The sequence below is a fragment of the Athene noctua genome, chromosome Z (assembly GCF_965140245.1).
Source record: "Athene noctua chromosome Z, bAthNoc1.hap1.1, whole genome shotgun sequence".
Lineage (NCBI taxonomy): Eukaryota > Metazoa > Chordata > Aves > Strigiformes > Strigidae > Athene > Athene noctua.
The window spans coordinates 43,531,044-43,557,641 of NC_134077.1; the positions used below are offsets into that span (position 1 = coordinate 43,531,044).

Consider the following 26,598-nt stretch of genomic DNA (forward strand, 5'->3'; position numbering starts at 1 on the left):
ACTGGGCATTAGGAAAAAATGTTTCAGAGAAAGAGTGGTCAGACAGTGGAATAGGTTGCCCAGGGAGGGGGTGGAGTCACCATGTCTGGATGTGTTTAAGGGTGGTTTAGATGAGATGCTGAGGGATATGGTGTAGGAGAGAACTTTGTAGAGTAGGGCTGGTGGTTGGCCATAACACTTTCTCCTCAAGGCCTAAAATGGTGTTCCAGGCAGTGGCATGGGCCACGCCATGAGTTTCTAACGAACCAGTGGCTGCTTCCACCATTGTAAGCACATAGTGTTTGCCTTGCCGAGTTTGTGGGAAGAGTGATATAATGAATCTGCCCGGCCTTCCCATATTTATATTTTGACCATCGTCCTCCATACCGTTTGGCTTGATCGTAACACATCTCATATTCATGAATTACCTGTGCAGTAACATCCATGGTTAAGTCCACCCCTCGGTCACGAGCCCCTCTATATGTTGCATCTCTTCCCTGATGGCCTGAGGAGTCATGGGCCCAGCGAGCCATAAACTGTTCACCCTCATGTTGCCAGTCCAGATCTACTTGAGCCACCTTGATCTTGTGTCCTGGTTCAGCTAGGATAGGGTTAAGCTTCCCAACAGAGAGAGAGGGGGAAGGGATCTCCAGCCGGGTTATTCATACCATGCTGGTGTCAGGTCCAGGGGCGGTTCACCTTGCTCTTTGGCAGGCTTGGCGGCGGGAATCCTTTGTCCGTAAACCAGCTACCAGTATTTCTCTGTATATCTTTTATCTTGCTCACTGTTATTGCTGTTTATTGTTATTATCACTGTTACTGTTGTTGTTCAGATTGTTTTATCACTCTGTTGTATTAAATTCCTTGTTACTTTAGCCCGGGTCTGTGCCTAACTTCCAGCCCGACCGGCCGCGGGTGGGGGAGGGGCAACAGCAACGTGCTCTCAGATCCCGGCAGGAATTAAACCTGCACATCTTGGCAGCCTGATCCACAGGTTGGTTGTTCTGATGTTCTGCAGTGGCCTGGCTCTTGGGTACATGAGCATCTACCTGGTGTACTTTCACAAGCAGATTCTCTAGTCAAGCAGCAATGTCTTGCCATAATTCAGCAGCCCAGATGGGTTTGCCTCTGTGCTGCCAGTTGCTCCATTCCCACTGCTGTAATCACCCCCACAGGGCATTTGCCACCATCCATGAGTCAGTACAGAGGTAGAGCACCAGCCACTTTTCCCACTCAGCGGAAGGTCAGCTATACCAAAAGCCCACCGATACCCTTTTGGGTCCTTAAAATACCCTCTCCTGAGATAATCTGTGCCAAGAATGCATGGAGCGTCTGGGCCAGTCACAATGGGGTGTTTTTCCCACTCTTTTCCACTTAGGCCCATCTTGGCCTCCAATACAGTCAGCTGTTGAGACCCCCCCCGTCACTCCTGAAATACAGATGGGCTCTGCTCCTTTAAAGTTTGATGGCATTAGAGTGCATTGCGCACTAGTACCCACTACAGCCTTATACTGCTGGGGGTCAGATGTGCCAGGCCATCGAATCCAAAGAGTCCGGTAAACTCAGCTGTCCCTGTCCTCCGCCTGGCTGGAGGCAGGGCCCCTCTGCTGTTGGTCATAATACCCACTAATGACAAATGGGTTAGTGTGGTGTGCACAGGTTTCAGCCTCATCTTGATCACTCACTTCTTATGAATACAAGTCAGAAGTTCTTCTCATAGGATCATGAGCAAAGTCGACTTTTCTGCTCCGTTTGGGCACTTGATTACTGGAAACCGGAGCAGCATTTCTCCTGAAAGTGAAATGGGGAGTAAGAATAGAAAATTGAAATAAAATACAGAAACTAGACATTGAGTAAATAAAACTTAGGAATTAGAGATCTAGTAGTTATAGGTTGACCAAGTTAGAATGGAGTTGCAAGATAGGAAGGAATGGAGTAGCAAGATAAGACGACAGCCCTGGAAACTGGTTGAAACCAGCCCTGTGGTTTAGACTAAACCCAGGAGGCTACAAAGACTGCACTAGAAACAGAGGTGAAAAGTTCCACAGTGAGGAAGAGGAGATACTTTATCTCCGAGACCCCAGCCCATGACCACGAGGAGACACTGCGCAGGTGTAACTAGGAGGAGACCAGGACGGTGCACATGGAAATGACTTCTTAGAATTCATTATAATAAAACCTGTCTTTCTGTGGAGAGATCATGACTATGTACAGGCATTTTTGAAAATATCATGAATATGTAACACTTCGTTGTATAAAGCCAAGACAAATTACCATGGTGGTTGTGCACGTTTGTGGTGGAGCAATCCCCTGTGAGCCTCAGCTCTGGATAAACACACTTTTTAACCTTATAGGTTGTGGAGTTGTGTTTCTGCAAGTCAGAAGGACCACATTCTGTACTTGTTCTTCCTTCCAGCTCACATAGCTGCTTTTCTAGGGGGTAGGTAGGTTTGCCATCCCATTTCTTTATGTCTTCTCCATGGTCACACAGGCAACACCAACAGCTTCCCCCATGGTGTGTACCAGTTCCCTCAAGTAGGGAAACGATTGGTCCCAATAGCCGAGATTCTGGTCTGTGCAGGTGGGAAGTAGGACATGTCCTCTTTAATTTGATGGACATCTTGAAATAATTTGTTCATAGCTGTGATGATGGGGGAAGATACACTTTCTTTGTATTGTTGTAGTTGGCGAGCCAGTTCATTCACTGTTGGTCCCTATTCATCTGTCCAGTCCATTATTGCTAAAGTATTGGCATATGATGAAGGAGTGCTCCATACAGAAGTCCTCCACAGGGGCCAGGTGCATCATCACCCTGTACACTGTGAGGGAATTTCCTTGTGTATTTCTTCTTCTGTATGGGAGCAACTGACACTGTCATGGGTTGGTTCTCTGGATCAGCTACAGCACCTGTCCCCGGGCTTGTAGCAGCTGCAGCCTCTGTTACTTGGTTACCAGGTGCAGAGCCCTTCTCTTCCTCTTGAGGGTGCTGAACAGTGTTAAATAGCACTCCGTAAGTGTGGGCTATGCCCCAGCATGTTGCAGTATGCTGTGCCACTCTGGAATTACCCGGGGTGACAACATATTTTTTCCAAATATTCCACAAGTTCTTCAGGATTCTGCACCTGTGCAGGAGTGAAGTTCCAATACACCGGAGGTACCCACTGTTCCAGATGCTTGCCCATTCTACTCCACACGCCCAGCCACTACCCTGGGGTAGGTTTCCAAGTGATACTGTTAAATAGTAGCTTAACCATAAACAAAACCAAAACCACATTCAGGAACACACTAGCTCCTAACAGCACGCCAACCATGTTTATGTCAACATTCCAAATATATTTGAACCCCCAAAGTTTCTCAAACACACTGTAAATCGCCCCAGGGCCGATGACTGCACCCTATCATAGATGAGCATCACATAGTACAACAGAAACTTACAGAGCACAGCAACCACACCCCCACAGCAATAACAGGACCCAATGGTGCCAGCCTAAGCCAGAGGAGAGCCCACCCACCTAAATCCCTGGGCATGACATCACAAGGTATGAAATACTCCAATGAAAGTTAACTCCATCCTGGTCAAAACCAGGACAACATGGTCCTGGGCAACCAGCTGTAGGTGGCCCTGCTGGAGCAGGGGCTGGACAAGACGACTGCCAGAGGTCCCTTCCAACCTCAGTCAGTGTGATTCCTGCCCACAAGTACCTAATAGTGGTGTACTGCCAAATACCTGAGAAATCAGCAAGTATATGTCTTCTCTGTGACACTCTGAACATAAAATGGCAAAATTTAAGGGATGAAAAATTCTTTGAGTCGTTCTTTGAAAAACAGGGAGTGGGGTGGTATGAGGGCTGTAAAACAAAAGTGATTCTGTCCTTGTAAACTTCCCTTAAAGATTTAAAAATAAATATCCAAAATAAACCACAGCTTTGGATGGACAGAGATACTGAGAGGTCTACAAGTTCAGTATCGAAGCAAATAATTGCTTGAAAGCCAAAGACCCCAGACATTTAGAATCTGTAATATGTTCCTATTTAGTAACGTAGCCTTTCACTATTTACAGTAAGACTGCCGTATTCAAGTAGTTTTATGTGAACACACTAAACATTTATCACAAAAGCTAGACTCAAAACTTAGCACAAACATACACAATCATACTCAAGGATTATTGTTTAGAACAAAGATATAACAATGTTGCAGACTGACTCAGAAAAAGGGGGGTTTTTTTGTACACATACAACTCTTTCAGGAAACAGTGGAGTAGCGGGTGTCTAGAATCACAAATTTAGGCTTTATGTAGTGAGTTCTAGAAGTCACAGCTACAAACAAGGATGTGTCAAATTTTAAAACCTAGAATCTTAACATTGTGTGTCAGGAACATATCACTGACATCAAGTGGTACAAGTCAGAACTGCAATACCAAACCACCAAAGAAAGTCATCCAAATGTGGAATTTTCAATGATTGACACCATGTTTGCAAGCTGCAAAGTTATAATCTCGATGAGTTTTTCTGTAAAAATTGTAATGTGTAGCTAAATTAAATTATGATCCTACAGTGCAATTGATTGTGAAGCAGACTATTTCACTTCACGTTTTTAAGAAAGACCAGAACACCTTTGCATCTCAAAAAGGTAGACAAGCACCTTCACTATCACTCCTTCACACAAGATCCTTAATAGGCTTAGAAAGGTTAATTTTCTTCGACCGAATTCCTTGGAATTTATACAAACTAGAAGATTAGAATAGAGAAATGTGTTGGGTTTGTGTGGGGCAGGGTTTTGGTAGTGGGAGAGGAGGCTACAGAGGTGGCTCCTGTGAGAAGATTCTTGAAGTTCCCCCAGCTCCAAGTCAGATTTGTCTCCAGTCAAGGCCAAGCCTCTGTGGTAACAGATTTAAAAAAGGGAACCTGAGAGGAGGAGTTGTGAGGGAGATACCTATGCAAATACTAAGGTCAGTTGAAGAAAGGAGCAGGGAGTGGAAAGGTGCACCCAAGCACAGTTTCCCCTGCAGCCTGTGGTGAGAGGGCAGGCTGTCCCCCTGCAGCCCATGGAGGTCCACAGTGGAGCAGATGCCCACCTGCAGCCTGTGGAGGATCCCACACCAGAGCAGGTGGCTGCATGTAAGGAAGGCTGGGACTCCGAGGGAAGCCCATGAGGGAAGCCTGTGTTGGAGCAGTCTGTTGCTGGGAGGACTGGAGTCCGCAGTAGGGACCCACATTGGAGTAGTTCGTGAAGAGCTGCAGCCTATGGGAATGACTCACATCAGAGAAAGTTTGTGGAGGACTGTATCCCATGATGGAAGACCCCACACTGGAGAAGGGGAAGAGTGTGAAGAGTTGTCCCACTGAGGAGGAAGCAGAGACAACATGTAATGAACTGAATGCAACTCCCATTCCCTGACCCCTGCACTGCTTGAGGGGAGGAGGTAAGAGAAATCAGGAGAAAAGCTGAGCCCAGAAAGAAGAAAGGGGTGGGGGGTGAAGGTCTTTAAGATGTGGTCGTATTTCTCACTGTCCTGCTCTTTTTGATTGGTAAATTGGTGGTGGTGTGTTCAAATTAAATTGAAGATCTTTTTTTCCTCCCCAATTCGAGTCTGTCTTTTGCCCATGACCATAATGGGTGAATAATTTCTCCCTGTCCTGGTCTGAATATGAGCCTTTAGTTTTATTTTCTGTTCCCTACCCCTGAAGATAAAAGGAGTGAGCAAGCAACTGACCAGTTGCCCTCTGGACTTGAACCACAAGAACCTCCTCTTAGGCAATTTCTTTACAATATATTAGTGATGTGTAATCAACTTCAAGCATTCATATTTTTCTAGGAATCTATGGTACAGCAATTAATCAGACAAGAGTACCCTGGATGTCATTCTAATAATCTAGTTTCTCCTACTCCAAAAGACAACCAGGAGCTAACATTTCAGATTAAAGTATTCCTGTTGACACTTGGTTAAGTGTGTTTTTAACTGTGTTAAGTGTCCTAATGGTTAAGGATGAGGAAAACCCCTGCTTTAACAATAGTTTCAAAAGAATGACAGCTTTCACTGCATAGATATACTAGGTCCATCACAAAAGCTATCTGAAACCAAACTGTCTGCATGTCTTCCTCTCTCAGTTACAAAATACTGGCACAGCTATGAGCTTCCAGGACAATTACATACTGGTTATGAAAAGGGGTACAGATACACAGAATAACCATGAGAACATTCTAAACTTTGTCTTACAGGATAATAAGCTCCTAAACATGGCAGCTTTTACATCAGGACAACCAAACAGCAACCATAGAAGAAAGCAAGCTCATTATATTACAATACCCAGGAAACACAGAATTTTAAATGTCACTGTTGAATGTAGTATGTCTTCTCACAAAACATTTAAATGAACTCATGCTTTAAAAAAAAATAACAAGAACAGGAGGGTACCAATTTTCCAGAAGAGAGACTCTTCTTAATGTATTTCCACCACAACTGAAATCCAGTTCTGAAACTTCTTACCACTTCTGTTGATGTTTCTGCATGCTCAGAAGTAACATGTTCTTGAAGAGATGTTTCCGTATAACCCATTTTCCCACAATAAGGACAAGTAAAAGACTGTGGCTGTTCTACAGAGAAAGCTTCTCCACCATAGTACAAATCTGGAACAGAAAGTGTTTAAATAGAGGTTACTTCAAAGCAGTAGCATAATTAATTTTTTTCATGTAAACCTCTGTTTGTAAGTGTACTTCCATGTAACCACTGTCCGTTTAATCTGGTTTTAACTGAAATTTATATTTTAATCTTGTATAAAGGCTATAGGCTGATATTCAAGAAGTGTTCACTTACTGATCACAAAAAACAGACAGACTACATTTCATTTTCATTAGCAAATATAACATCGTTTTCTAACATTCATTAGGTGCAAAAACTTCTATGATAATAATGATGATATTGCCAAATCTTCACTTTCCCTTCACCCTTCTTATTCCATGTACAGGGTCATCTATGGTATTTTTTAAACATAAGATGATTTTTCAGAAGCTGACTCTCAACAGTACCTCAAAAATTTAGATTAAAATTTAGAAGTCCTCCATGATACCACATGTCAATATTTATGCCATAGCTGAACCACTACTTTACAATAAGCAGTGTTAGAAATGTCTCAAATATATAAGAGATTGATAGTGAAAAAGGAATCTGATTACGTTATACAACAGTAGCAACTTTAAGTTGTATTGAATTTAAGCACTTTTGCACTACTGATGAAAAGCAGGCACTTCTAAGTTGCTAATGTAGAAGTTCCCCCAAACTTAACATGAAAATTTATCAAACCATGCAAGAAAAGAATGCTTCTCTCTCATCTTCTGCAGGTATTATGTACTCAACAGGAAATGACGAATATACTTCACATTCACATCAAGCTAAAAAGTGTGATTTTCTTCAGCAAGTAATTTAAAATCTTTTCACTGACATTTTTTCTAGGACTTATAATAAGTAACTGAAATATTTTCATAGAATTATGAATATTCTGATATAAAAATTGGACAAGTCTGAACAGATACTAGAACTCATGTTCTGCACCACAAGGCAGTATCAGTCTACCCAATGCATTAGGAGTATGTCCTTCTGATGTTACAGCTTCCTGCGGTTTATGACATCTGCTACTGACCACTCTTTAGGACATGACTAGGAAGAGCAGAATAACATTTCTGTTTCTGCAGCCTTACAAAAGATGATGTTTAAGCTAAAAATGTACATACCTGTAATGCACTATATTAACAGATAGTATTTTACACATAACCAGGTTTTGAAACCTAACACTGCAAGACTAATACAGGAAATTACCTTCTTAGTAACATACTAATATGCAGAGTTAAAGACAGAGAACAAGATTGAATACACTGCAGAATAAAGTTTATGTTCAGTAGTCCTTGTTCCCCTTATTTTGAAACTGCTTCCAGAGAATTTAAATCCTGGAGGATGAGAGAAAGATAATCCTTTAATCAGGCATGCCAAGAAATGTCCAAGTAGACAGTCTTGCCAAAGAAGAAACACTACCTGATACACTGGGCCTTTTAACCGGTTCATCAAAATAACTGTCACATTAAGCTTGAGTACCGTTCTGCATCTTTGGTTCATTTATTCACATACATGAGGAAAACAATGTCCAACTAGCCAAAGTAAAAAGTTCCCAGCCAATTAAGTCTTAGTTCCCAAAGGTGGAATTTGAGATTCCATTAAAAGTTTTATACAATAAGGCACAGAAGTTACTTTTCATTAGAGAATGGAATTGTGTATCAGATATGATTGAAACAGAGAACTATACAGACCAAAAGTCAGCATGAATGTAAACTGGAAGACCTGTCCAAAAGATTAGCACCCCCATCCTGCTACCTTAAGGTTGTCTAAACAGTATTGACACAAACAGCTGCCTGGAATCATTATTAAAGGGAAATCCCAAAGGTCCTTGCACAACATGTATCGGGACTCAGTTCTGACTGCATCTGAGTCACCCAACACAGGAACAATGGGCATTTCCTTGACAAGTTGTCAGGCATTCAGCTGGCATCTGAACAAGAAGACATGTGATATGTCTCAATTCAAAGCATCTGTCCTTACCTGTTCCCCTATAAATCCATGAGAAGAATCAGTGAAGCTATGGAGAGGAAGGTCTATCTTCCCACATTTCCAGGAGAGGTTGCTGGCCAACATTTAAATATACCATATTCAACTGAAGATGAAAATACTACCGGATTGGAAGAAAGCCTCTCACAAACTCTTCAGTCTGCTTGTTTGGTTTATAACTTAAGTATCAATCACCTTTAGAGTGTGTTCTGAACGATCAAAAACAGGAACAACAGTAAATTCCCCCACGTCAAACTAAAACTATCTGTAGTTCTTACTTACAGCAAGCTTGTGATTATTCTATGAGTAGATTGGTGCTACAGTTACTCCAGCAGGTGACCAGAAAAACTGGATCTGAAGGAGGATTACACCTTTAGCATTAAGAACACTGACAGTCCCTATGTACAGGTGTTAAGCAACGTCACACTACAAGGATGAACCAATTAGATGTACTTACATGCACAACTACCTTTTGACTTCAACAGCTTCTCTAAAGTTACAGGACACACATTTTTCAGGAGTTTCCAAGTCTTCCATTTTCTCTTATTTACATGATATACAATAAAGACATACATGAAAATTAACCTGCTCCAAGTTTGAGGTGTTGTGGAGACTGTTTCAGATACAACAAACAGGAGATATACACAATTCACAGAACTTCAAGATTTTGGAACTCTTAAGCAGTACCACTTCAGTACATATTTTATTAAGTACTCCTCAAAGTTCCTCCAAGAATCACACTCAGACTCCCATTCTGATGTAGTCAAAAACATGTGTGGGTAAAAAAAAAATTACCAATATGCTGCAGCATACTCAAATATGATGAACTTATACATGTCATGGTTTCAAATGAGGAAAGCACGAACAAGGTTTACATGGGATAATGTTCTTAAGCAGTCACTAAAACTCTCTGAATGGATCAGCCATACAGGCTCTGGAAGAAATATTCTTTCAGAAAAATGTATCTGTAAGGCAAAAGATTCAAGATGATGGTTGACTAGAACAGATAAATGCAAAATGCTCCAATGAAGACAGATGAAAGAATCCTCTTTGCAACTACACGAAGAAAAATTCTAACTAAAGCAGCTCATTACACAAGTTGTTACAGATTCAAAAAGCTTTCTTACTTCTACAATATCATTGCAGAGAGGAAATGCAAACTTCAGTTTTCACTTTTTTGGTGTCCTAAAGATATAACAAAGCCAAAGCTTAGAAATAGGGCCAAACTTTTGAACTGAACAGTTAAGAATAATTCCAAATTTAACTGCATTTAATCTGCTTCAAACAGCACACAGAAACACTGTATTATTCTCTGAAACATAACAACAAGAACTTGTGCAAAAAAATTCTGTAAACCTGTGGGAACAATAAAAATGCCAGCTGCAAACACATCAAAAAGTAATGACAGTTTGTTCAGCTGATCCTCTACTTTCCCTCAAGCTTTGGTATGACCCTCATGTTGATGCTTACATACCTATTTACTGATTGGAAAACTGAAATTCTTCATCACTGCAAACATATACACACACACACGGAACAAAACCAAGCCGAATTTTCCTTTGAGGACTCTAGCTGAGCGGACTCATTTCTGGAAAATTTCCAAGTCCTGGCATGTTATATACTGATTGGGATAAAATAAAAGATGATGATTCAAAGGGGCAAGCTAATGAAAGAGGGGCTCAACATCTTATTCTTTAGAGGATCTGCATATAAGAGTAACTTTTGCACCTACCACCTAAAGATATCTCAAAATTATCAGATTGTCTAAAAACCTCTACCTTATAAACCCCACTACTTCATGAATACATGTATTTTCAAGTAAGGTAGAAGTACCAACTCCAACTTCCCAGCTCAACAAAGGGCACAGGGCCACAACCAGTCTGAGATGAGTGGTAAATAAATTAGCATGCAGGTAAAAATAACTTTTCCTTAGATATGTTATTAAGTCAGTCCAAATTTCAAGAATTCCAGCAGTATATATACTGTCCTATCACAGAGGGGAGAGATTTGAAAAGTACTGTCAAAACCTGTGTTTCCAGTCCTTGCTTTTAGAGGACATGAAACAAGCCATTTATTAATTTAAAAATAAAAATATCAATTCTTTCTAGTGTCCTGATTATACTCCTGCATATTCTCCCACTCATACCTCCTCCCACATCTTTCTCATAATACACAGCAAACTTACATGCATATCCTAAATAAGTATGCCTTCATCTGGGAAAAAAAATAAATTAAAATGCACCTTTCAGAAGCAAAATCAGTCACTGGCAAATCCAAATTTTTCCTTTGAAAGTTTATACTTCCTTTTTTGCTCCTCAACTTTAATCTCTCCCTTTTACAATCAAAAACTACCACTTTTCTGATCTGAAATACAGGTCACCAAATAAATTTTCTTTTAGACTATAACAAAAAAAGAGGTTGGTAATTAAGTGATACCATGAATCTTTGTGTCTAGTTTTAGTGTTGAAGTTACTTGAATGGATATTTCTCCACCTGTTTCAATTTTACAAGTATGTCAAAAATCCTAAAAATTAACACAGTCATATTACTGACTATTAAAGGCTCATTTGCTAAGAAAGACCATAACAATTAGAGGTAATATGGAAAAAAATTAAAAGGCCATGCCTCCATAGCTGCAGAAGCAAAGCAACCGACAAATGTATTACAGTTTCATCACTGTTATGATACAATTGACCCATGATCCCTTCTGGCCACAAAGAAAGCTTTCAGTTAATGTATTTTGTTTTTTTCTAAATACCTCCCTACACAAAATCAGGTAGTCCATACCTCTTCAAACTCCTCTCAACCTCTAAAGCCCTCTTCAAAGTAGCTAGGAAGACAGTGTTGCTTAGTGAAAAAGAAAACCAGACTAAACCACATCCCTCTAGGAGAGAATTCATTACCCCACACTGCTTATCATTTAGACTACAAAGGAGTAAAAGGATCAGAATACTGTCTAAAGAGGACTTAACAACAGTTTATGAAGCTAAGATTTCAAATTCAACTGTGTTCAGACATCATAGCTTTTCCTGGAAAAAACAAGAAACACAACCAAATTTAATGTGAAAACTAAACCAAAAACATGAGCAGTTTTGCTTTATTACCCGTCAATAGCTACAGACTGCTTGTACTTAACATTTAAATCTAATTAGCACATTCTTAAACTAGGCAGGAGGTTAGTAATGAGACAGAAGAGCAGTAGGATTCCTTAGATTAAAAAAAAAATAAAAATCAATCTTTCAAGATGATTTAGAGCTACATTTTATAACAGCTTGTCTTTGCTTTCTGTTAAGACATATTTTTTACAAGGGAACACAGCAGTCTGGAATTTTAGTTTCACTTTTCTAAGGTAATTTCAATTAGATATAAATGTATAGATAAGAATGTTGGTATTATAAAAGTTGTAGTGTATATGAATTTTTTTTAAATGTTTGAAGAAACTAAATCGTGGCAGCACACCACATTTTATAAAGTATGTATTTCCCTGTATCACTGATCAAGGAGTCATACTATTCAAAACAGTATTACTGTTAAAACCACTTTTCTGTTTTGCTGCAGATTTTCTGAACAGAAAACCGTTCTAAAACCTGCTAGATATTCTGCTATAAACTTAGAAATAATGCTTACCTACCTTCAATTTATAAACATTTGCATAAATAAAGGGGCCAACAGCAACCTTACAAAATTCATTCCAGCCCCACTTCAGGCAGGCAGGATGCCAGTAGGGCCAGGGAGCAGCTCTGAGGAGGCGCTGCTGGGTGCAGGATGGGCAGCAAGCTGAGCAGGGGCCAGCCATGTGCCTAGAGCAACATTAGGAGTGATCCCTTTGGCTCAGCACCCATCAGACTCATGCAGGCACTGCACATTGTATGAGGCCTACAGCGGAGACATCAAATTGAAGTGAGTTCAGCAGAAAGCTATTAAGATGGCAGGGCTGGAGTACTCACCCTGCAAGGAGAGGGTGCAGGGCCAGCACTGGTTCCACCTAGAGCAGACAGCTTGGGTCACCTAACAGCTGCCCCCATACCTACAGAAACAGGATCAAGGAGACAAAGCCAGACTATTCACAGTGCTGCAGTATGGGAGGACAAGAGGATATAAGGAAAAAGTTTTCCCCATGTAGACAGACAGTGGAATAGGATATCCAAACAGGCCCTGTGCCATCTCTACTCCTGGAGGTTTTCAGGACCCAAGTAGGCAAAGACCTGACTAACCATGTCTGATCTCACAGCTTAGAGCAGAAGGTTGGACCAGAAGACCCCAGAAATTCCTTCCAACCACAATTATCCTATGAAACAAAGATACACTATGATATAGCTGTAATATTCATCTAGACACTAATATTCTGTTAATCAACCAATGTTGTCCTGTTTTACAGACTGGAGAGATCTATTCCCAACAGGTGGGATCTCTACCCACCTCACTTGGAACTCTTCTACCACAAAGGCAGTGCAAGAGCCACGTCTGCTAGAGTAAAATGACAGCTTGGTTTAATCTGTAAACAGCTGCTCATTCCTTCCAACCAGAGCATCACTATTTCAATCTTCCACTAAGTTTCCAGTACAGCTATATCTAACAGGAAGAACAGCACATCCTCCATTTTTCTTCATGCAATTTCACCAGCCACCAATCTCAGCATTCCACCTCACAGCCACAAAGCACTGGGCTGTTTCCATGTGAGAAACACGTTGGCAGTGTAACAATGATTACATGCAGGTATTCAGATAGCCAGATGTTTTGTTTCCCCAAACAGACACTGTGGCCCTGAGCTGACCAACAGGCCTTTAGCTGCCTTGACAGCCTCAAAGCAGACCTCCACACACACCCTCTACCCATGGGCTACATCTAAGGTCTCACCATCTGGCCATGAACTATGCTGTAGCTGCACCCTGCCCTCTTTCTGCCTTGGATGGGTTTCCTGCATGAACCCCAGGGCTGACATGTTACACTTGCTTTGCCTGGGACTGTCAATAAGACCCACTCCTGTTACCAACCCTGACCTGCGCACCTCAAGTGAGGACACTGCCCCTGCCTGTGCTGTGGTCACCTTCAGCTCCTGTTTTGTTATTCCTTGTGGAGTAGTCCTGGTCTTGCTGCTTCCCAACGGTAAAAACCATGTGGTGAAGCTGTGAACAAGCACAGATGCTAGTGAAGATGGGAAAGAATTTGCAGCCCATCTACCAGTACTGATCAGCACCAAAACTGCAGATGCTGCTCAAAGGCAGGGTCAACTGGCTGGAAAGTAGCTCTGCTGAAAAGGACCAAGAGATCCCTGTGGACAGCAAGACAAACATGAGCCAGCAGTGAGCCCTTGCGCCACTGAAAGCAAACAATGACCCGGGCTAAATCCCTAAGAGAACAACCACCACATTAAGGGATGAGATATTCCATGTTGCTTGACACTTCCTAAGCAACACAGGGTTCAATTTTGTTCTCTCCAATTCAAGACATATATTGAAATAGAATGGATAGGATCTAGGGTTCACCAAAAGTGGTGAAATGTCCCTTGATGAAATAGTAGGCTTGGCTTGGCGGGATAGTCCAATTTATGTCATTGCTTCCACCAGAAGGTTGGTTCAGATGATCCCTGGTGTCCCCTTCCAAACAAACTAGACTATTCTATGATGCTCTGACTTATCAAGGTATGCACTTACCAGACAGATGTTGTTCAAGCAGTTAGGAAAAAAAAAAAAAAAAAAAAATCTCAAAAGCCTCAAGCTGATTTCTGGTAAAAGCAGTCAGACCTCACACTACAGATTATCAAGGAAACCATTCCTTAAGTAGCTTCCTTTGCCTAGGGCTTCGGCACAAAAGGTGGCAGGATCTTCTGTCACATAAGGACCTGAACTGACAAGTGAAGGTATGTATACTTGTTCTGTAGTTTTATCACAGTAACACTGTATGATTGGGGTAGAGACTTCTACTAACAATTTGTATTACTTTCTTCGCCAGTACAACCTCTTTAAAATGGTGGGCGTAATGTGGAAGCCACATGCTTAAAATCATAAAGCATTGTAACAGCTCAGGATTCTTTTTCAGGAGAAAGAAAACTGGAAAGTTTGCTATGAACTTCTCCATTGTCCTGACAAATTGTCCTACAAAAGGAACAAAAGTACAATGACTGCCTGGTAAGCACATTCCTGTTCTTTACACAGGCCTATTCCAGTTCTACTCTCTGACCCCTCAGAAATAAACTAATTGGATTTGTGCTTTAAAGGCCACTTGTCACTACATATGAGACTTTGCATTTTATTTTAAGCTCTGTCCCTGTTACTGCAGCATATCACTCTTGGTGTGTCTGTGAAAGTTTTTTCCAGTGTCTTTTGTGGGGACTGAAGAACAATAGCACTGCCATTGCTCTGCTTGCTTCAAAAGCAAGACCCCATCTTGTTTCAAAATTAATACTAGGTCATACATTGACTCCTGAAAGACAAATATACCACCCAGATGGCACAAGAGTGAATACGTGCATAGTCAGAAATCACTAGGGCTTTTTGTTTTCAGTGTTCATGTATGGGCTCCTATACTAGTCTGAGTCTTGAGGAAGGGTGGGAGAAATGATCAAAAAAATATCAAGATGACAACAAAAATATCCTTTAGAGAACCTGAAGAAGTCCACATTCCTGCAATACAATCTGTGACATTATTACAGTACCTAGGAATCCTAAAATCTAATCAGAATTTTCACTGAGGCAAAAAAACGTTTGTTGGGTATCTGTATGCAGCAGGGGTTTTTGGTAGCAGGGGAGGGGGCTACAGCAGTGGTCCCCTGTGAGAAACTTTGCAAAGCTCCCCCAGCTCCAAGTAGGACCTGCCTCTGGGCCAAGGCTGAGCCAATTAGTGATGGTGGCAGCACCTCTACGATAACATATTTAAAAAGGGGAACATGGGAGGAGGAGTCGGAGTTGTGAAGGAGAAACCTATGCAAATACGAAGGTCAGTAGGAGCAAGGGGGTGGGGGGGGAAAAGCAGTGCACCAGAGCAGACACTCTGCTGCAGCCCACGGTGAGAGAGCAGGCTGTGCCTTTGCAGGCCATGGAGGTCACTGGTGGCAGATGCCAACCCGCAGCCTATGCAAGACCCCACGCCGGAGCAGGTGACTGTGTCCAACAAAGGTCAGGACTCTATGGGAAGCCCTCACTGTTGTAGTTCAGCACTGGGAAGACTACAACACATGGGAGGGACCCATGCTGGAGCAGCTCGGGAGGAGTTGCATCCCATGGGAAGGACTCATGTTGTAGAAAGTTTATGGAGGACTGTCTTCCATTAAAGGGACCAAAGACTGGAACAAGGGGAAATGTGAAGAGTCCTTCTTAGGAGTAGTGGACTGACCATAACCTCATACAGAAATCAGGAGCCAAACTAAGCCTGGGAAGAAGAGAGGGGTGGGAAAGAAGGTGTTTTTAAGATGTGGTAATACTTCTCACTGTCCTACTCTACCACCTCCTGTGGTGGTGTGTTTGAATTAAATTGATGTCCTTTTTCTTCCCCTAATCAGTCTGTCTTTTGCACATGACCATAATGGCGAGTCATCCCTCCCCATCCTTATCTTGATTCCCAAGCCTTTTGTTTTATTTTCTCCTTCCCATTCCTGAGGGGGAAGGAGTGAGCAAGGAGATGTGTGGTGCTCAGTTCCCCTCCAGGCTCTGACCACAACAATATGTTAACTACTTTTACTCTGAAACAATCCAAGACTAAGATATGACCATCCATGTCATTAGCTGTCCACCACAAACCTGAACTTGGTCACAGCTTTAGGCACAGAGTACTTAAGCAAATTCCACAGTTCTGTATATAGACAGTACTGGCCAGAATAGTGATGGGAACTAGAGGTACACAGTCCTTTTCATCAGCTGCAGATGGACCTTGAGCAAGTGACCCACTGATACCCACATTCACTTTTAAAATCAGAAGAATTACACTTCCTCTGAAGTGCTTTTGCACTAGAAAGATCCCATATACTGCTTCCTTCTTGGTAAAACATTCACCTTTGACTAGTTGTCCACTTCCCTCCCCATCATCCACAAAACCTGTAAGTTTTCATTCTATTAAAAGCAGTTGTAATACCTTAGAATCAAACCTGATTACAGACAACAGTATTTAAGTTTGCCAATGGCCATGTAAACTACAATTCACACACCCACCTATACTAACAGCTTTCCATTCTGTGTTTCTACTGAAGTTTTCCTTATTTATTTAGGAAAACTCCCTACTCATAGTGTCATACATTAGAAAACATTCTCCTTTCATTTGGCTTCCCATATCACTAGGAAGTGACTGAAGACTTCATTACTTCTATGCCATTTAGTTTTACATTGCTAATCTTCCCTCTGAGATGTTATTTCAACCCATTAATATCCACTTCCTTAGAGATTTTTAATACTCACTAGAGTACAGATATACTGACAACACTGAAACAGGTCATTCTAGAAAATCAGTAATGGTAGAACCAGTAAATAAACCTAAGATTCCTTAGCTCCTAATTTTTTGGATGTTCCTCAAAGTCACATGATCTCCTTGGCTACACAAGACTCTTTGAAAAATTGTTGTAGCTTCTCTAAGCATCTGTACAACACTGTAAATGAACACTTTTTTTATGTCTGTCTTACATTCTACAGGGAATTGTAAGATATAAAAACATTTTAAGAATGATGTCACAGAACTTCCTGAACCTTAAGGAGTATGTTATTTATAAATATACCCTAATTCATTCTCTTCATCAAGCTTACAAGGCCACCAGTACTAGGCTGTCATCAACGTTTGCTGTGATTCGCAATTGGTGGTGATGTATTCTTTCCTGTTCTTGTTCTACAGCATTAATCAGATCAAACCAGGAGTCTTGCTGCAGAGCTGAGCTGCAGTATTATTCTTCCTAACACTGGTTCTGTGGGAGTAATGGTTGGAGATCATGCCATATGAAATTCCTAGAGCTTGTTTTCTTATTCTTCTTATTTAAAGGTGCCACAGTAGCATAAACACCAAGCAATACAGGTGGCCTTTGGAATTCTATTACCCATCTCAATACTTCACTGTGAACGTTTTTCCACCCTGCCATCTGCATGCTTCATGCAGACTTAAAATAGTAAAAAATAACCCCTCTCTGCCTCTACATACACAAATAAAATATATTAAACCAAACGATATGGTTATCAAAACTTCTGGAAGAGAAATATCCAAGTTGCAACGTTCTTATGAATGCTCTGGTGATAGGCATTTAAGAGAGTAGTGTTTAAAACAAGTTTCCTCATTGCAGTACACTGAAAGCTTTGACATTTAAAGTTAGTTTAAGGTTTCATAGCAAGCATGTTTCAGTCCTCATACCCCTATGATGAACATTTAATGTTTACAGCAATGCTGTCCTTTTAGCCTGTGTGCAACATCCAAGTGTAACTGTTGCTAAGGGACTAAGAAGTCTGGACTGTGCATCTCAGTGACCAGAACCCTGAACTAACATACTGCAGAGAATTCTATGTCATTAGTGAGACAAAAAAAAAAAAAAAAAAAGAAGCCTAAGAAAAATATACAAGCTAAAAAGGTGGCATGCATTTTTGATAATGCACTAAATTATTTCCTTCCAAACCCTGGATTCCCAGGGCATGGATTTCTGTAGTCATGACTAGACAGTCTTAGGGCAAGCAGAGGCCTGAAAATTAAAAGAAAATGGAAGGCATCTTCATTCAAAGGCTGTTTCGAGAAACCAGCTACATGTTTACATATATAGCTATTCTCTAACCTTTAAAGGAATAAAAGTAGATTTTACTTCTGTTTTAATCAAAAAGGTAAAGTAGTAATTTACAGATGATAAGACTTCAGCTTTTAAGAAGTCATCATGTTTAAAGAATTCAAAACTTAAAGAATACAGCAAAAATTGCTAAAATAATTATTAAAATGCTAGCTCTGTGGGCTTAACACAAAAACAAAATTCACATCCAGCACCAGCAAAACCTTAAAGCAGTGGGTTGTCACAAAAGTATCTGGTGAGATACAGCTTATTAAAAACATGATGCAATAGAAACAAGCAGCAGGACAGGAGACAAGAACAAATTTTTTTTAGTCTTAAGTATTGACATGACTTTACAGTCACAAACAATTCTTAAATTCGACCTTCAAAGGACTTCCAAGTAGACTACATGCCACTAATCTTTTATATTCAGTACAGCCCATCACTATCCTGCTGTACCTACAGTCCTACATAACCCACCATTGAATAACATTTTTACAAAATCTCACCAGCATTTTTCTGACTGTACACTGTGTCACTTAAGTAAAGCATATTGGGGGGAAGAAAGTTGCCACATCTTCTGAAGTGGAAGTTAATTCAGACTAGTCATTGATATTAAGTATATTTATTAGTCTGACAACCTGCTCTTAACAGACCAAAATAAAAAATATTTTAAAATACATATTCACCAACTAAAACACATATAAATCAGTTCTTTCATGCTAAAATCAAAGAAAGCATACTTGTTTCTTAGAAGATGAGAAATTGCTCTTGTGTGCTAATGGGGGAAGTGGTAAGTAGAAACATGAAAATCCATATTGTATTTGTAGACACAACATTGTAATAAATTACAAGTTTGAAATTATCACTTACCAAAATCTACTCTTGTTAGTATGCACTGCATTGGATGGTCAGTTGTATGCCTTGTCGTTGTTGCACCACTTTCATAACAAGTCGCACACAGATCGTAATCGTAGCAAATTAAACACTTGTATCTGCGACCTCGAAAATTTCCTTTTAAACATGCATCACAGCTGACACCTGTAAACAAAAAAGTTGCTTTTAAAACAGCAATAAATGCACTTTTATTAATAAGAGACAGATTCCTTGCTATTGCCTCTCATCAAGCAAGAGGAGACAGACATCTCTGACATGGGCAGCTGACACAAGACTCAATTTTTAAGTGTATTTATGACTTTTGAAGACACTGCTCTCCCAAAATTAGAATATTGAATTTTTGAAGTAAAACAAGGGCACACTCAAGCACCTGAAATAATCATAGGTTACACTATAAAATCTCTTCAAAGGCACCTTCCAACAGGTACCTTTATCTACACAGAATCATCTAGGTTGGAAAAGACCTTGAAGATCATATAGTCCAACGTTCACCTAACACTGACAGTTCCCAACTACACCAGATCCCTCAGCGCTATGTCAGCCCGACTTTTAAACACCTCCAGGGATGGGGACTCCACCACCTCCCTGGGCAGCCCATTCCAACGCCTAACAACCCCTTCTGGAAAGAAATGCTTCCTAATATCCAGTCTAAACCTTCCCTGGTGCAACTTGAGGCCATTCCCTCTTGTCCTATCGCTTGTTACTGGTTACAGAGACTCATCCCCAGCTCTCTGCAACCTCCTTTCAGGTAGCTGTAGAGGGCGATGAGGTCTCCCCTCAGCCTCCTCTTCTCCAGACTAAACACCCCCAGTTCCCTCAGCCGCTCCTCATAGGACATGTGCTCCAGACCCTGCACCAGCTTCGCTGCCCTTCTCTGGACACGCTCGAGTCATTCAATGTCCTTTTTGTAGTGAGGGGCTGAAAAAACTGAACACAGTAATCAAGGTGTGGCCTCCCCAGTGCCGAGTACAGGGGTAAGATCCCTTCCCTGTCCCTGCTGGCCACGCTAGTGCTGACACAAGCCAGGATGCCATTGGCCTTCTTGGCCACCTGGGCACACTGCTGGCTCCTGTTCAGCCAGCTGTCAATCAGCACCCCCAGGTCCCTCTCTGACTGGCAGCTCTCCAGCCACTCCTCCCCAAGCCTGTAGCGCTGCTGGGGGTTGTTGTGGCCCAAGGGCAGCCCCCGGCATTTGGCCTTATGGAAACTCCTCCAGTTGGCCTCAGCCCATGGCTCCAGCCTGTCCAGGTCTCTCTGCAGAGCCTCCCTACCCTCGAGCACATCAACACTCCCACCCAACTTGGTGTCATCTGCAAACTGACTGAGGGTGCACTCGATCCCCTCGTCTAGATCATCAATAAAGATGTTGAACAGGAGTGGCCCCAAAACCCAGCCCTGGGGGACACCACTCGTGACCGGCTGCCAGCTGGATTTAACTCTGTTCACCACAATTCTCCGGGCCCAGCCATCCAGACAGTTTTTTACTCAGCAAAGTGTGCGATTCTCCAAGCCATGAGCAGCCAGTTTTATCAGGAGAATGCTGTGGGAAACAGTGTCAGAGGCCTTACTAAAGTCAAGGTAAACAACATCCACAGCCTTTCCCTCATCCAATAAGCAGGTCGCCCTGTCACAGAAGGAGATCAGGTTTGTCAGGCAGGACCTGCCTTTCATAAACCCATGCTGACTGGGCCTAAGCATCTGGTTGTCTCGCATGTGTTGTATGAGGGTGTTTAGGATGGGCTGCTCCATCAGCTTCCTAGGCACCGAAGTCAAGCTGACAGGCCTGTCATTTCCCAGTTCATCCTTCCAAACCTTTTTATAGGTGGGCGTCACACTGGCCAATTTCCAATCTGTCGGGACCTCCCCGGTCAGCCAGGACTGCTGGTAAATGATGGAAAGTGGCTTGGCGAGCACCCCAGCCAGCTCCTTCAGCACCCTCTGGTGTATCCCATCTGGTCCCACAGACTTGTGTGTGTCTGTGTGATGCAGCAGGTCACTGACTGTCTCCTCCTGGACTGCAGGGGGGTCGTTCTCCCAGTCTCTGTCTTCTGGCTGAGGAGGCTGGATTCCCTCAGTACAACCAGTCTTGTTATTAAAGACTGAGGCAAAGAAGGCATTAAGCACCTCAGCCTTCTCCTCATCACTTGTTACCATGTTTCCTCCGGCATCTAGCAGGGGATGGAGACTCTCCCTGGACTTCCTTTTGCTACTGACATACTTAAAGAAACTTTTCTTGTTGTCCTTGATTGCTGAAGCCAGATTAATTTCCAGTTGGGCTTTAGCCCTCCTGATTTCCACCCTGCATAGCCTCACAGCCTCTCTGTAATCACTGTGTGTGGCTAGCCCCTTCTTCCAAAGGCTGTAAACTCTCCTTTCCTCTCCGAGTTGCAGCTAAAGCTCCCTGTTCAGCCAGGGTGGTCTTCTCTGGCATCAGCTTCTCTTAGAGCACCTGGGGACAGCCTGCTGCTGAGCCATTAACACTTCCTTCTTAAAGAGTGCCCAGCCTTCCTGGGCCCCTGTACCCTTCAGGAGAGTCTCCCAGGGGATCCTTTCAAGCAGGTGCTTAAACAAGACAAAGTCAGCCCTTCTGAAGTCGAGGATGTCAGTCCTGCTTATCCCTCACCTGGCCTCTCTAAGAATAGAGAACTCTATTATTTCATGATTGCTGTGCCCTAGTCGGCCTCCAACCGACACATCATCCAGAAGCCCTTCTCTGTTCAAAGAGGAGATCCAGCAGGGCACCTTTTCTGGTCTGTTCACTCACCAGCTGCATCAGGAAGTTGTCTCCCACATGTTCCAGGAATCTCTGAGACAGTCCCACTCTGCTGTGTTGTATTTCCAGCAGATGTCTGGGAAGGTAAGTTCTCCCACAAGAACAAGGGCAAGCAATCATGAGATTTCTCCTAAATGCCTACAAAATATCTCATCCACCTCTCTGTCCTGGTTGGGTGGCCTGTAGTAGGCTCCTACTACATCTGCTCTGTGGGCCTTCCCCCTGATTCTAACACAGAGACACTCTACCCTGTCTTCACTACACTTGTACTCAGAGCAATCATAACAGTCCTTAACATACAGAGCCACCCCACCATCTCTCCTTGTCTGTCCCTTCTAAAGAGCTCGTAGCCATCAACTGGCACACTCCAGTCATGGGAGACATCCCACCATGTTTCTGTAATAGCAACAACATCGTAATTCTCCTGTTTCATCACGGCTACTCTTCCTGTTTGTTACCCATGCTGTGTGCATTGGTATACACGCACTTCAGATGGGCTGATGTTTTGCCCCCTTCCCCCTTCAAATCTAGTTTAAAGCTCTGTCTATGAGCCCAGCTAACTCCTGCCCCAAGATTCTCTTCCCCCTCCAGGACAGGTGCATCCCATCTGATGCCAAAAGGTCAGGAGTTGACTGTTCAGTTAGGAATCTTGGGCCAAACAGTCTTGAAAGCTAAACAGTAGGAAAAACCAACAATAAGCAAAGCAACCACTAACAACAATCCACTAGTTTTTCAGTTTTTAGTTTCATACTTCCTAATACTTTAATTTTGAAGAACACCTTAACCATCCCTGACATTATATGTGAAGTAGAAATTAGGACCTTTTTCCATTTTAAATAACAGAAAAAAAGTTAAGGTGTTTTTTGAAATTAGGTTGCATCAGTTCTCTCTACCTTATTTCTTTCTCAAGCTCAATCTTTGCACTATAAGGTAGTCACACAGCCTGGGTCAAAGAAAGCTTTCAAAGGTTTTCATTTTTCTCTGTGTGATTTCAGTTCTCTCTTGGTTATTTAGTTAAATGAAGAAGAAGTGTCACCATCTTGTAATCTGTCAAGTCTAACACAAACTTCTTTCAGCTGCAGCAGCAAATTAAGGGCCTCCAGGAAAGAAACCAGTGTATACAATTAAGGCAAGATTTTGATCACCATCCTCTTTTTAGCATGAGCTAAGACACATTCTTTATAGCTTGGTACAAACACAAACAACTTTAGAGAAATTAAAGTGTTTAGTATAGACACATTAGCCTTCTTCCTACTTTTTTAAGCCTAACTTCCAGAGGACTAGTATTAATTACAGAAATAATTCTGCAATTTTTGTTGTGCTACTCCACTCTGTAGCATCTGAACAGCAGCTTTACCACACATAACACAAGAATGCAACAGTAAGCAATTTCTTTTAAATCTCTACTACTTGTTCAAACAATTGCATCATCACATTCAGATGAACAGTGGACAAAGTTATTTTATATTTTTTCCTTCAGCTTCTTTACGTACAGGGATAACTTAAGGTATTACACTGTGCTTATATGAACACTGAATCTATTTCTTTAGTTGCCTCACTCAGTATCTACTTTCAAAGCATCAACCAACATGGAATAGTGTATCAGAAGAAAATATTTCAAGAACCTTCATGAATAGCCTTGAAACCCTACATTTTAAGGATGGCTCTGTTACCATCTTCAAAGTTGTCTTTTTTCAAAATCTTTTTCACTGGACATGCTTTTCTCTGAAGCTTCATCCATAAACTCTGACGGATCTGTAACAATGTTTGATGGACACCGAGAGCAACCCACCTTCTGAAAACACCAGCTTATTAACTCTGTAGAATTAATTTATTTGCTTCAGCTCGTTTGTTTGCTTCTTTCCCATACAGATATCTACAAAATTTTACCTATGCAGCAACCATATCTCCCTGACAATGCATGCTATACACAAACCACTTATTGGATATTGGCAATATGACAAGTCTTTTCGTTGCCTACTAAACCTTCTGGAAAACAATTGATCAGCAAGTTAGACTTCACACTGAAATAAGCAGACTAGTTTAACCTAGAGTCTGTGCCGGACACTAACAGCTTTCCAGATTAACTACTTAAGCCATGGTTCTCCAGTAAGTCATATTCTCCCTACTTTTTTCCTTTAAACTCAGAACAGTTGATTTAATGAAGATGTAAGCCTCTTTGCAACAGTCAAACTACTCCTGTCACATGTTTGCTCATATATTCCTACTTGTGCTTAAGAAGTTTTCATTTACATGTTTTCTTCATGCCAATACTTCTCCATATCATTTCAAACTGCAATCCCCTTACACTTTGTGATGTTAACTTTGGAGAAACTCATCCATAAACATAAATTGCAACATAAAGTTTGTATTTAAAACTTAAGAACATTTCCAGTGGAAATGTACAACAATGTCTTCAAGCAACAGACTAATTTTGGATTTTATGATCAATTATCAGGAAATCTACAACCTGATTAAAACAGAAAAAAATAACATTAGCGTAACACATCACTATGGCTGGTGAAGTCAGACAAGAATAACAAAGTTAGTATGCTTTCTGTATCTCTCAAGGTTAACATTTTGCCACAACCATCACATTCTTCCCTTCAAGAAAGGGGTTTACAGAAGGGAATGTACTATATTACTTTTATATCCATTTGTGTAGCAGAGAATGAAAACTACAAAAGGGAAAATAATTAGATTAAAAGCCTCAGTTTGGGAGCTAAACTCAGTGCTTAAATCCCCAGACCTCCTCCTGAATCCAGTAGGACCTCTTTTCCAGAAGTCACATCACTTATTCTTCCCATTTTACAACAATCTCAAAGTCAGGTCTGCTACAGTTCTTCCTGTACTTCAAGCCTACTACTTGACTGTCAAAACCTCACCTAATACAATCTGGGATCTGGAAACTGAAATACCTAGGCAGATAACCTCTTCCCACCCTATTCTTTCTACTATAGTAATTACTTACTTTCTTATCAAAGCTTTAATTTTGTTTTTAATTTTTCTCTACTTGTATCTTTACATAAACTGAAATATCTTTCCCTGCACAAGTCTCAAACTCTCAAAGATAACATAATTTCAGTAAGTACAACATGTCTTTCAACAGATGCCTATCCAACATTTTCCCGTGTTTATCTTACATTTGCAAACACAGTTATGTTAGAGACTCAAGAATGTCAGATTATGCTGATGGGTATTAACCACAGGTTTTGATGAAGCAAACAAAAACTCAAAAGAGTAGCCTGAAAAATGTGTGACAAGGATTTAGAAACTCAGCATACATTTCTGACTTGCATGAAACACCAGTGACTTCTAAAAGAATCCTTGAATGAAATCCTATTAATCCTGAATGAACTGCTATTCAATGAGACCTTCTGATTCACCTTTCACAAAGCAACAATTTGGAGAAATTAGAGTAAAAAATATCCATTTCAGTTACGGACTACGTTTTCATTATCAGAGATGACAGAGGTGGCTTCCTCAAAGCTTTTTCTACTTTGTTATTGCTATACAAGTCACATATACTGCATAGCATATATCATATCTAACTAAAACCTTGCTTGCTCAATGACAGAGCATGTTGGGGGTTTTTTAATGCAACACTGTTCCACTAGAGGGTACTATTGTGTTAAAAGCCTAAGGAGTTTTGGTTCACTTCAATTCTCAAACTTCAAGGTCTGAAAGTTTCTTCAGCAGTATTCCCTCGCAGCACCAGTCTTAGCCTATCCAGCTTCACATTTTCGTTAAACGAATCAGGAGATACCAAATAGTCCCATTAATAAAATGTTTTATCCTTCAATACAAAATTCTTACTACTTTTGTGTCAAGCCATCTCACATCTTCACCTAAATCCAAGCCAATAACTTCAGGGAAGACATTATCACACAAGCATTTTATATGTAACATGTTGAATAATGATTTAAGAAAAAAAACTACCAAGGACAACTCCCATTCCCAGCACCCTTCATACTTCGTTTCTGATAGTCAAATATAATTTACTCTTACAACATAAAATTGACTTTGCTGTGAGTTAACTAAAACAGAAGCAACATGGACTTAACAGAGACTGGAGGGAACACATAACCTGATTTCATAATGAAGAGATGATGCTGGACAGACATGGTTCAAATACTACATACATCAGTCTTTGTTTTTACAGTTAACAAGCAAAAGCATGACACAAGTTAATGTGTCCTGAATGTCCCAAGCCATTACTGTCTTGGATGGACACCCATTTGTAACAGAGAAAAAGTTTTTTTCCCCACTTGGTCCCCTCAGATAAAATGGGTAATCAGAATAATATTAGAAGCCCAATAATCTGACTCAGATAAAAGTGACCTGAGAATCTCTGGAGAACTCAGCTTCTATGAGGAACATATGGTCAAAGATAAGCTATACAGAGACACTGGGGTACGTTCCTGCCTCAAACAATGTGAGCTTCTAAACTTAATCAATACTATGGATGTATAATTTAATTTTTAGAAACTTCAGAGAAAATTCTATCCACTAATCAGTAGAAAACATTTAAAACTCATATGAAGCCTGCATGGGAAGTATTCAAACAGTGAAAACTGTTGTCACTGAAGTTGCTCAGTTGTTTCTAAGACTGAAGATAGGAAAATATATGTCATT

General features: G+C 41.2%; 1 protein-coding gene across 1 annotated transcript in view; it reads right to left on the bottom strand.

Moving 5' to 3' along the window:
* Nucleotides 1-26,598, bottom strand: part of KCMF1 (potassium channel modulatory factor 1) — a 59,629-nt gene that overhangs the window by 13,344 nt on the left and 19,687 nt on the right. Inside the window, exons 2-3 of the mRNA XM_074932749.1 lie at nt 19,167-19,334; nt 6,467-6,606 (exon numbers count right to left, since the gene is read on the bottom strand). Of these exons, the coding sequence (XP_074788850.1) occupies nt 6,467-6,606; nt 19,167-19,334 (308 nt within the window). The remainder of the gene's footprint in view (nt 1-6,466; nt 6,607-19,166; nt 19,335-26,598) is intronic.